Below are 12,689 nucleotides of genomic sequence, written 5' to 3'. Positions count from 1 at the left end.
AGCTTTGGTCTTTTACTGTGGATTATAAAGAAGCATGTTTTGATGCCAAAGTGTTCTGTGTCTTTACAATAGCAGCATGCTGGGAAAACCAGTTCTTCAGTCTTCAACTCGGGGATTTTGTACCAGGCAGAAAATTCTCCAGAGCCTGCAGTTTGCTTCATTATTTGGTGTTTGGAGCTTACTAAGGTTTATGCTTTGCTGAACTGTAGCTTCACTAAAGGAGAGGTTTTAAAGTCTCAGAGTTTTCTCTCAAGTAGAAATTGTTTTCAGGCTTTGGTGTATTCATAAGTTGTCTGTTGGATTAGATCCCTTTAGCCTGCACTAAGCTGCAAACAGCTTTCATCTTCTGAAACTAGGTAGATGGATAGATTTTAATGCATCAGTCATGGACAACTTTGGCTAAGCCTTCAGAATCATACTCCCTCATGGGAGACAGTGTTTAGTTCTGGTACTTGTCAGAAGTTCTCCCCCAAACTCAGATGGGTCAAGACTTGAGAAGCCAGTTCTTACTTTTCTTTCAAGTACTTGTATCAGATTGTTTGGGTACCTCTTGGAGTTCAGAGCTAAAGGTTTGCACAGAACTGGCCTTTTGTTGAACAGCCTCCCCAGCTCAGCTGGCTTGTGCCCAGGGGTGTCTGTGTTAGGCTCCAGCATTACTGCCAGTGCTTGTTCCTCTGGAAGGAGACCCTCACAGGAGTGGGAGGTGATGTTCTGGAGTGTTGGAATGCAGTCCCTGGATTGGGATTGGGTATGGGAGCAGCCAAGTGGGACAAGCTGTGCTTTGGCTCTGGCACAGACATCAGACAGGCAAGGCCCTTTCCTTGTTCCCACAGCCACTCTGTGTGCTCTCCCCACACTGAAGCACTGCTTTGTTCCAGATCACAAGGGATGGATGTTGGGGAGGTCACTGTGTAGTGTGCCCAAGGCAAATGCCATTAACCCCACTGGCATCCCTGCCCTGTGCTTCTCCTGCTTGAGTCACAAACTTTCACCTTCCTGCTCAAGCAATTAACTTTGCTGGTGCTTCTGCAGAGTTTGAGCACTTGCAGCCTTGAGGTGGGCAGGGTGAGTATTAAGGATTCAGGAGTATTCTATGTATTTCTGTACACTTCTTCCCACTTTTTCTATGTAGGAAATATCGTGGTGGTATTGGAGGAAGTGTTGAAAAGGTATTGAATCTTACAAGCTTAGAATGAAGTATTTGTGTAAATGACACAAATGGATTGCTGAGCTATTATTCCATGAAATATTTCTATGTTCTAGTTCCATGTAGTCATGTTAAGATATCAAATGAACGATTAGGTAAAGTAAGGGAGGCTGGCAGAGCAGCACAGGGTTGTAAACAACCACCTTTTACTGGGCTCTTGGTATTAGTGAAGGTTATGAATTGCCACTGAAAAATCTGATGTGAGAGATACCGAGTGTAGCACAACCACCTGGAAACAGAGAGCCAGCTACTCTGCCTGAGCAGTCACTAAACACCCTTTTGGTGTGCAGATTTAGGGCATATTAATGCTTGCTGTCTGGCTGAAGTTATATATGGGGAAATTATAACCCTGGCTTGCATTAGTGCAAGGTAGGATGTGGAGCTGAGGGTCTGTAGTGCTAACAGCAGAGCCACTTCTCAGCATGGAGACACTTTTTTCCAGAAACATCACCTTTCTTAGTTCTGGCTGGGGCTTCGGAATGGCTCTTAAGAAGTCCCATTTGTCTAGGAGAATAAAATAGCTGAGAAATCAGGCTTTGCTGCCAGGGATTACTGATCTGCCAGAAATGACTGTTAGAACAGTCCCATTTTCAAGATCTCATGAGGACCCAGCTCTGGACCAGGTGGGACCTTCTGCCCTGGAACTTGGCAATTCCCGCAGACCCTGACTGCAGATGCTGTTTGTTTCATCATGTGGCCTCAGTGGGAATGCAGAAAAGATGACCCTGCTTCTCTAACTCAGCCCTTCTGATCACAGGGAAGGTTTCTTACCCAAGTGCAGCCACAAGGCAGGGAGAAGCCAGGGTGACAAGCACAACTGCCCTGTGTGTCACAGCAGCAGCCTGACGCCAAGAGGTTACAGTGGCCTGTCTGGCTGTGCCAAGGCAGGGGAGGGTGCTGGAGGAGTGCTGTGCTATCTTAAGAGATGATGCCAGCAGAGGAAAATGCAGTGAGTCCCAAGGCATTTAAGAAGCTGTGTCTGTTGAAGGCACAGCAGTGGGTTTATTTCTGTGGGAGGCAGGCTGGCAGGCTGAGGTCAGCTTGGCTTTCCACTGTATTTGTGTACATGTTTCTGAGGCTGGTCAACCTCCAGGCTGGAAGATGCTGGCTTTCTACTGACTTCCTAGTTTCTTAGTTTGCAGCCAGCCATGTGGGAATTTAATTGTATATTGGTCTATCTCCTGGTAAGGTGTTTAGAAGGAGGAAGAGGGAGAGCAAATGCTAGGGTTGTGCTCTCAACCTGGCTGGGGGTTGTAACTTTAAAGAATAGATTTTAAGAAGTGTATTGATCATGAAGCTAGAATCGGACTTGCTACTTCTAAATGTTAGGTTGAAAGGCAGGATTCGTCAGATTGTATTAGAAGTGCAGGTGAATAATGTCACTTGTTTCTGGTACCACTCAAACCCAGTTATTGGCTCACAGGTTTTCCCTCTCTTTGGCTTTCAGACAGCCATGATGCCGTCTTGCGATTCAATGGAGCTCCTGTCAGGGGCTTTCAGGATGATGTGGGGCAAAAGACAACAATTCGTCTTGTGAATTCCCAGGTAGGTCTGGGGAATGTGCACCAAGCAGGCCAAGCATGGCAGAGCTGTGTAGCTGCACTGTCTGAGAACTGTGAATAACAGGGCTGTCCCTCTGATTTCTCCTATCCCTAGCACATAGCTGTAGGATGGGGATGTCTCTCTCCTTGGAATGGGGACAGGTGGTAGATCTGAGGTGACTGGAGTGACACTGACATGCATTTGCAAACTTGCAGTAGCCTGCTTGTGATTTACAGCAGGTACAAGACAATCTGTATTTTGGCTTTGCTCAAAGGCTCTGTGTAGGCACAGGAGGGCCAGCTCCATGCTGCTTCTGTGCCTTTGGAGTGAGGGGCAAGAACAGCACCACAGCTCAGCCAATGCAGATGTGCAAGGAGAGGTGTGCCAAGAGATGGGTTGTGCCTGCCCCAGGGATGGGTGTGATAAATGGAGAACGTTTATTTGCCTTTAATAAAAGAGCAGTGTTTCTTTACTGCCCAGCAATGCTGCAGACTCTGTAGATAACACATTTATCAGGGCTGCTACATGGCTGAAGACACTTGGCAAAAGACCCACCTTTAAAGCTGTAGCCTGTGCACAGCCCGAAGATGGATGGGCTCTGGTGGCTCAAGGACCTCATTGCAGAGCATGGCAAAAAGTGCCTTTAATGCAAGGCCTTACTTACAGAGTTAAATCTTCCCTGCTTCTGAGAACTCTTTGTAGGTATCACAGTGTCCCTTTGCTGATTCCCTTTGGCCAGCAAACTCTCCAGGATTAGAACCATGTGTCACAGTGCACTAGCACAGTCAGTCTGCCACTTGTCCAGCAAGAGTTAGACCCTTGTTCTTGCAGGCACATCTGAGAGTGTTTGCACCTTTCCTCCATAGACCTGTTACCCATCATGGTTGTCCTTTCTGGGAAGAGAAATCTTCAAGTGTAGACATGGAGAGAAAAGAGGAAATCGCAGTAGGATGTGCTGATGGGAGAATGGAGGAGGACTGAACAGACCCGAGGTCATTTGGTTAAAAGCTCTGGTGCAGCATTGCAGCACTAAGTACAAGGATCTCCTCATTCCACAAGAAGAGGAGGAGGAGGTTGCAGGCACATGAAGGCTGAGGAACTGAGAGAGGGAGAGATGGGTGACTGAAGTGAAGCTTTTGTAATCCTGAACCAAAAAGGCAGTTTCATTTCCTTACCCCAAAGCTAAGATTTGTAGGCCTGGAGTTTTCTCACCTGCCCCTGTGTGAGGAGTGTGTGGATGCTGCTGTATAATGAGGTTTGAAGTTTCTCAAAACAGCAACAGGAACTTGACCATCCTCTTCAAAGGCAAGAAGACATAGAGCTAATGTGTAACCCTCTTGCCTAGTTCATTTTGTGTGTCTTTTAGAGAATATTCTTGTTTCTTGTGTGAATGCTGTTGCTGCCTCTTTCTGCTTTTGGTTCACTCTTTGCTTGCTGCAATGCTCTTTGCTGTTGCTTGCTGCATCTTGACTCCCCTGCATTAAACCCCCAGTCAAAAGGATCACAGTTTGTCTTTCTGAACCAGTCAGGTTTGAGCAGACAGATCTGACTGCTGACTTCTGTGCCCTGTTTGACATCTTTATTTTCTTTTTATCTTTCCTGTCTCTGTGTATTTTTCTGATGTCAGATAGGTGTTAAGCAAACTTTCTCTGTAGGATGTGCTCATGGCCAAGCTTACAGTGATATGAAGAGAAAATATGTGCATGACCTATGTGCTATCAGTGTTATCTGCACAGGGAGGAGAGCAACTGTGTGGTTGTACAGCTGTGATACAACTCTCCAAATTTGGACCAAGTGCAGTTGCAGCCATGACATTATAGTGCTTCTGTTCTCCGTGCAGATCAGCCTGCAGTCATGGGTGATGTTCCCTTTGAATGGAGATACCAGCTTGGAAAAATTCAGTTACAAGGAGAACAATATTGCTATAGTTTTTAGAGGCTAAAGTTAACTCAAAAGGCAGTGTTGATCTGGCTGCTGAACAGGGAAAATTATGCTTTCCATGTGTGCAGTGCAGGAGTCTCTCATCTGGGGTTTCTAAACTGAGCAGCTCTGACTGCAGTCCCTGTTAACTTCAGAGACCACTGGACTGGAAGCCTGGTTTTCTTACATGTTTCTGTTTGCAGTTTGAATGGCTCAGTGCTGTTCTAGTCTTGGTGACATCATTTAAACCTTTTTGTCAGTGGGGTGGCCTGATGATGTTCTCATTTTAGCTTGCTGCAGGAGCTGTTTCTTATCTTGCCGTGTGCAGAGCTCTTACAGGCATCAGGTACTGGACAAGCTGTAATTTGTTCTTCTTCTGGGCTGGGTTTCTTACATTATAACTAGGAAAAAAATGGGATTGGGGCTTGGCTGCTTTTATTTTAGCTCTTACTGCTGATCAATCCTTAGTCCTCTGCCAAAGTGAGGGAAATGGGATCTCCTGAATCTGATCTGTCAAAGCTGGTCTGTATTGAATAATATCCCTTTGGGACACATGGTCAGTGGCCCAAAATTTTTTAATAATTGTTTTAAGATACTTTTCTGTAATTTGCTGGCCAGTCTCTAGGACCTACATGGGGGCAGATAGTTTTAACAGTAGAGTGAAGCATCTTGTACATCTGTGTGCATAGAGGAGGATTGGGTTGGTACTGACAGGAATGCAAGAAATTTGGGATCTCCAGATCTGAGGATAGGTGTGTAGGTCCACAAGCGGGGTTGTTGTTCTAAGTAAAGAATTTATTTAATGTTGCCTCATTTATTTTCCCAGGCCTTGACTGGTTCATCAGTACTGCTGCTTTTTTAATGACATGTTTTCCTGCAGTCTGACACAAGGCATTGATTTGCCCTGGGAAAGCAGTCACATCTTGCAAAAACAAGGGCTGAAATGTGTGTGAGGGGAGTGCCAGTGTGATGCTGAAGGACACAGCTCTTTTCTGCAGAGCTGACCAAGGACCAGAGTACCTTGTTCCTTCTAGCCCTTGTTTCCAGTTCTCCTGGACTGTCTTCTTGCTGTCACAGAGAGCCCTCTCAGCTTTGGCTGCCTTTGCTGTTATTAATAACAGTCTGAAGGGAGGAAGAGAAAGGAGATAGCACATCAATGGAATGGAGGAAGCTGGGGTGGGAAAGGAGAGCATGTTTAGATTACAGGACGTTGACTGCTGGTAGCAGGAAAGAAGGAAATCATTGTGATATGGCCAATAAATGTACTAAGAGGGTAGGGGCTGTATTAACAAGATATTGTTGCACAGTGAACTGGGTAAAGAAGAAATCAGATAACCAAAAGATCGGTTAACTAATTAAGATCAAAAATCTAGGCAAGACAAGTCAGTCATGTAGTAATTTAAATTAATTTTGCCACTTAGAATCAGTCGCTATTAAAGAACAAATGGACAACAAAGGTAGATGGGGAGCCTTCAGCAGACAGGTTAAGTGACTGATAGCTGGCAGGCCAAGAGTGCCAAGAGCCAGTTTCAGTGTGTGGGAGGACACAGGAAACAGTGGCTGTGGAGGTGCTCCCTGCCTGCTTTCTTGCCCCTTTGCTTTTTGTGCCTGTCACAGCTCTCTCAGGGTTTGTGTCCTTCTGCCAGCTCACATGGCTGTAGAAACAATGACATGAAAATAAAGTGCATGTGCTCGCTGCCATGTCCCTGCCCTTTGCAGGGCTCCATCCCACTCATGCCCAGCTGAGGGGCTGGCTGGTGCCAGCTGCTGTGCCCCTCTTTGTCTCTGGTGTCCACAGGCTGCAGGCAGATACACCTGCAGCACTGCACACTCCAGCTATCAGTGGCTGAGATATTGCTGTAAGGAAATGAAACCAGGCAGTGCACCTGCTCAAGGCCAAGGCCTAATCCCATAGAATTAAGAACAAATGTGAGGAAACTCTTTTTGCTTTTGGAATAATTCCCATCTGGGTTGGCTGCAGGGTCCTTGTGCTCTGGTTGTGGGGACAGCCATGCAGGCAGCTAGCTGCAGAGGCAGCTGGGATACTCAAGGACTAATTGGCTAGCTCATAATTAGATCTGTGGAGAAAATTGGGACAAATGGAAGCTGATTTTTATGATTATGTTTTATGATTGCAGTGTTTATGAGCTGTACCTGTACAGATTATGGCTTTGTGTGGGGAGGGCAGAAGATTGATTGATTGATTAGGGTTGCTTTTTTTTCTGCTGCAGACCTGGGTTATCCTTCAGTGTTCCAAGCAGTGGTGGTTATGTCCAGCATATGGAGAGAACTCAGTTTGAAGCTTTCCTTCTCATTGCTGCCCTCAGGAGATTCAAATCTCCCCTGCCTGAGCTGTCCCCTCCCTGCTCTGCAGAGGCATGGGGGGCCTGGCATGAGGCAGGATTGGCTAAGGGTGCTGGAGTCTCTCATCTCTTGCACTGATGGTCCTATAGCAGGCTGAGCACTGGCTGCCAGGGCTCCTGTTGCTGAGAAACCACCCTCCTGCACTTTTTTTTTTGGTTAAATGAAGGTTCTTGATAAAGCCAACAGTGTATTTGCATTAGGTTCTGCTTGGACTGTCCTGGTGACTGCTGGCAGCAACTGGTGTTCCCTCCTGCTTCTGGTGTTGTAGTGAGAGGATCCTCCCACAGGCTGGGTCACTCTGGGGGTCTCTCCTTAGTGTGTCACTGGAGATGGGTGGAAAGCCTTATAAAGCAGCATGGCAGCTTTTCTTGTGACTCTCCACAAAATCCTTTGCTGCAAGGCAGGACTGGCTTGGGCTTTGGAAGAGCGTTGCTGGGGCTGTGTCCTTGCTGCACACAGTGGGTTGTGCTCAGTAACCAGTAGTGGGTGGCTCTGGATCTTTTCAGGTGTGTTTTATTGCTTGGCTGCCTGCTAATTCTGGTAGCATACTGCATATAATTGTATCTGTTGTTGTTTTCCAAGCTTGTAACTGTTGAAGAGCAGCAGTTCCTGAGGGAACCACTATATAACACTGGAATCTTAATTGTCTGGGATCCAGCACCATATCATGCAGAAATTCATGAGGTAAGGCTGAGTTTTTTGTAAATAAAATCAGATTCACATGCTTTGAAGTGCTTCTGTTAAACCACTTCCTCCTAATGTGAGCAATCACTCATTCTAAGGCCATTCATTTTTGCCTTTTTGTCATTATGGATATATTAGTGTGTACTCTTGGGAGTATCCCATGGATGAGTGCTCCTAAGAAAACACTTGCCTTCTTCTGGTCCCTGTGAAGGGCCTGAGACCAAGGATAATAGGTCACCACCTTTATTTTCCCATGGGCTGAAGGCACAGGGAGGAGGTCACTGCTGGCTGCAGCAGTTGTCTCATTATAGGTTGATTTCCTCTCTCTGACAGTTAATATAAGATTTGCTGATGGCTGATGCTTGGATATTTCAAGCACCAGTCAGCCATGGGATATACTTGATGCATTATGAATGGATTGGGAAACCCTCTGAAGATCTGTGTCAGCTTTCATGTGTGGGTATGCAATCCCTCTAGCAATTCACTTTTGATTTTGAGTACAAAAGACTGTTGTTTGATATGTGATGAGCTCTGGAGGCTCACAGTGAAAGCAGGTAGGAGTGAATAGTCCATTCTTTACTTTTATTTTAAGCTCTGGCTGTAACTGAGAGGTCTTTGCATTCCTTTGTTTGACCTGCATTTCCTATTTTCTCACTATGTTTATTTCTGTGCCTGGCCCCATGGCTCCAGGAGGCATAAGGGCTATGGACAGCATGTTTAAGAGTCAGTAAAACCAGGATGGGATACTTATAGCATAGGTGAAAAAAATCTCAAAATGGCTCTATGAAAACATAAACCATTTCTACGTTTTTGCTGAAAGGGTAAATTCAAGGACGCAAATCAGCTCCTGGTTCAGGAGGCTGAGCTGGGAACACTTGCCTGCAGAACAGGGTGCTTGGTATTGCAATGTGGAGAAGAATCTGCATCTGGAACGTCTAAGGCAGAGTTCCTGACAACATCTGCTGTTGGGGAGTGCAGAAGGAAGTTGCAAAAGGTGCTGATTCCATTCAAGGGTCCTTCATTGAGATTTGGGGTTTCCCAGCTCTGTTTACTCACTAGTCAGCTCATTAGAGTGATGCAAGGGGACAGTGTGAGTGAGGATGTTTAGGTGAGTGAGGGTGTGTAACAGGGTCTTCTTCCCCAGAAGCAGTACCCTCACTCATCCTTGTCTCCTGTTGCTTATAGTAAAGTGGGCCAGAAATAATCTGACCTCCTGTTTCTGTTTTGCAGTGGTACAGAAAACCAGATTACAACTTTTTTGAAAGCTATAAGGCGTATCGTAGAACACATCCAGAGCAGCCCTTCTATATCCTGAATCCCAAAATGCAGTGGCAACTCTGGGATATTCTGCAGGAGAATTCCCTGGAGCATATTCAGCCTAATCCACCATCATCAGGAATGCTTGGTAAGAGGACTGCCCTCTAAACTTCTGGTTCAGTTTGCAGGCAGGAACTGTCCAAGATGCCTTTTTTCAAAGACAGCTACAAATTTATGGTGCTTATCAGAGTTGTTTTTACAGTGTTTGTCTTGTGCCAAAATTTAAGCTTCCTGTCTTCAGAGCAGCAGCTCAGTTGTATTAAAGTAAGTGGTTTGCAGCACCCTCTGAAACAGCAGTCACAAACATGGCCCAGTTCCAGATGGAAACAGGAGAGCAGACTGCAACACTGGAGCAGCCTCTAGGATTTGTAGCTTCTAGTGCCAGAGCAGTTCCTACAAGGATGTGTCTCCTGCAGGCTCAGATCTGGTCAGGCAAATAAATCTGTAAATGAATTACTGTAAATGAATTCTAAGGGCGTGCCTGTTTCTTTTCCATATATTATTTATATATAAATATATATGCGTGTATATATAAAGACTTACTGGGGGCCTGTAGAAGGGCAGACTGAGTAGTTGCCCTGACAAGGTCAGTGATATGCCCTCCTCACCAAAGGAATTCCTTTTTACATCCTGCTGTTGCAAAAGTTTTCCTGCTTAGTGGAGAGCAGCTCTCATGACCAGCTGAATAAAAAGGAGCGAACCTCTGTGGAGCTGCCATGTATTTGAAATCACAGCATAGATGTAGAGTCTTGTTTGCCATGGACAGTCCAACTGCTGTGCTTCCGCCCTTTGTCTGCTCCCACCTCTGTTCCATCACTGCTGGGGCAGAGGCCCTCTCTGTCTCTGTGTAAACAGAATTGCTTCATGTTTTTGCCAGGCCCAGCACCCATTAAAGCATTGCTTGGATTTGTGTAGAGCAGCTGTGTAACAGCACAGCCAATGACTTCAGCAGCAGAATTGTTAACTGGCATTATGGGCTTGAAGACACACGTCAGGCAGCAGTTCTGGGAGTTAACTTGGGGCCAAGTCACCTTGATTTTTGCTTTGTAAAACAAGTCACCTTGCCAAATTCAAGGGCACAGATGAGTTCCAGTTTCCAGCTCTGTGTTCCCTGAAAGGCCTGAGTGTGATCAAAAATTTTCATTTGAAAATGTGGATGAAAACGCATTAAAAATATATTTTAGGTTCTTTTAATGTCTTACAGTTCCTCAGGTTGTGCATGGTCCCCGATTAATTTTCTGTGATGTTACATATTGATTCAGTTCCTCTGGTATATTCTTACCTTTCTTGCACTTAGAAGAAAAGTAGCCAATAGATAACTATGGCTTCCATCTGACCTGGCTGTGCCCAGCACTGGACTGGTGTGATGTCCTTGGGTGAGAAGACACAGGAGGGCAGCACTGCTCTGCTCCGGGGAGCCTGAAGAGCAGAGGCTGCTCAGTCTCCCTGAGCATCTCCCAGCACAGTCCCTTCATGTTCCCTGCACTCACAAGAGGCAGCTGGGACAAATGCAAAGGTCTCATGTCTGCTTATGCAGGCAGGTTTGAGATGGGCTGTTGAGATCAGCTAATGCAGTGCATGCTTGGCAGACACCCAAGTTTCCATGAAGGTCACAGATACTGGTAGCACTCATAAAAATTGTCCTTTTGGCATGGCTGTCAGTGTAGCTGAAATGATTTTGATCATACACTTTGCAAGAGAGAGCTTCAGAAAAGAGCCCTGTCTGGCCTGACTTGTTTTCTTCCCCTCTGCTCTGAATGTTAATAAAGGAAACCCTTCCCCTTGGAGCTGCCTGCTCCTTGCTGGCTGCCTGTCCCTCTGGAATGTTGAATGCTGTCTCTGGTGTGACATGGGGGTGTGTGCTCTGTCCCTCGGCAGGCATTGTGCTCATGATGACCCTGTGTGACCAAGTGGACGTGTACGAATTTCTCCCTTCCAAGCGGCAGACGGACATTTGCCACTATTACCAGAAGTTCCACGATCACGCCTGCACCATGGGAGCTTACCACCCGCTCCTTTTTGAGAAGAACTTGGTGAAGCACATGAACCAGGGCACGGATGAGGACATCTACACTCATGGGAAAGTCACCCTGCCTGGCTTCCAAAAAGTGCATTGCTAATAGATTGATTTGACTGTGTTTCATTTTCCTTGATTTTCAAAGCACTTTTTTAATCAGGGTTGTCAGATTTGTTAGGTCTAAGCACTGGTGTGATTTGGCAGCTCTTCCACGTAGCAAGGCTTGCTCTTAGGACTTTATTGCCCAACTCTGAGCTGTAAGGCTCACTGTGGTACAGCCACTGACCTGCATGAGTCACTGCAATAAATGGACTCCCAGTGGAGCCAGGCTCTTGCAGCACGTGGATACCTCTGGCTTCATCTCAGCACATGACAGTGTAGGGGAGGCACAGGAGGGGCTCTCTGAGCAGAGATTGCACAAGTCAGGATCATTCAGTGAACATAGTTCAATTTGCTTCCAAGGGGTTGTGTACACCAAGCCCCTAGGCCATTGGAAAATGAAAAATCATTTAAAATTTGTTCCCGTAGTCAGGAGCTCTTCAGAGTAGGGCTGATTTACGGAAATGCTGTCAAGCTGTGTAATGATAAGCTAAACTTCTAGTCCAAAATATTTGATTTTATAAACAGTCTGTGAACTTCCAAATTGTAAGACTTCTGAAACCACTCAGGTGACATTTTTGGCAAAGGAAGAGGAAAGCAATTAATAATTCAGTGAATCTTGCAAGACTTTTTAATCTTTTTGCTTTTTTAAAAAAATAATTTAAAATAAATTTTAGTAAGCATTTACTTTTCCAGTACAGTGCTGGGCTTGGTACAGAAGAACCCTTCTTATCAGAAACGTTTTGGGAAGATGCTCCAAGACACAAATGGGAGAAGTTGGCACACTGGAAGTCGGTGCCTTTTTCCAGCTCTCTGCTGCTCTACCTTTGCAATTGTTGATGAATCACGTTCTGTACCCATTAACACAAGCACCACAGAGCTGCTGCTAGATGAGTTCCAGCCCTCTGCAGGCCGATAGAGGGGATCTCTCGACTGCTGCGTGCTTTCCTGCATGGGTGGGGAGCAGGTTTGCCACTTCATGCTTCATGAGTGGTGGGGAGGGGGAGAGCATGCCTTGCTTCTCATGCTGAAACACAGGCAGAGCTGGGAAGAGCAGCTTCTTCCTGCTCCAGGGATTCCTGTGGCAGCATGGTGGGAGTGGTAGCTCTGCAGTCTCAGTGTGTTGGTGAGAACACCTTCCCTGTCTTCTGTACTTGTGTGTTTCATCAGGTCTGTAAAGAAAGCTTTCTCCTGTTTTGAATAAATCCTGTGAAGCCATTGGCTTGGCTTGGTGAATGGTAAATGGCTTGTCTCCGTGGCCCTGGGGCTTTGTACTGGCCTCGTACCACTGCAGGCACAGCTGCTCCCTGCTCATTCCAGAGAGCCCTCAGCTCTTGCCCTGCTGCTCCTCAGCTCGGGGGCTGCTTTTCTGCACTCCCATCTCTTGGGATGGATTGGATCTGTCAGTGTTTACAAATTACATACAGGTATGAAGGTCCAGGTCCTTGCTCTGCTGCTCTGGAGAACCATTGTTACACTAGGACAGGAATGCAATGAAGGCAGCTTGGAAAGCATTCCTTTTCACTGCTGGGAGGAGGG

At 46.2% G+C, this 12,689-nt stretch overlaps 1 protein-coding gene across 3 annotated transcripts in view; it reads left to right on the top strand.

Moving 5' to 3' along the window:
* The window catches only part of ST6GAL1 (ST6 beta-galactoside alpha-2,6-sialyltransferase 1), a 43,548-nt gene extending 31,180 nt beyond the window's left edge, over positions 1–12,368 (top strand). For all 3 annotated transcript variants that reach the window (XM_033068686.2, XM_033068684.2, XM_033068685.2), the window contains 4 exons: positions 2,655–2,752; positions 7,616–7,717; positions 8,948–9,122; positions 10,913–12,368. In XM_033068686.2, coding sequence (XP_032924577.1) covers positions 2,655–2,752; positions 7,616–7,717; positions 8,948–9,122; positions 10,913–11,154 — 617 coding nt within the window. In that variant the 3' untranslated portion in view covers positions 11,155–12,368. The remainder of the gene's footprint in view (positions 1–2,654; positions 2,753–7,615; positions 7,718–8,947; positions 9,123–10,912) is intronic.
* The last annotated feature ends 321 nt before the right edge of the window (positions 12,369–12,689 follow it).

This window comes from Catharus ustulatus, chromosome 10, assembly GCF_009819885.2.
Source record: "Catharus ustulatus isolate bCatUst1 chromosome 10, bCatUst1.pri.v2, whole genome shotgun sequence".
In the NCBI taxonomy this organism is placed as follows: Eukaryota; Metazoa; Chordata; class Aves; order Passeriformes; family Turdidae; genus Catharus; species Catharus ustulatus.
The sequence above is the reverse complement of the archived record's forward strand: the minus strand, read 5'-3'. Positions and strand labels throughout refer to the sequence as shown.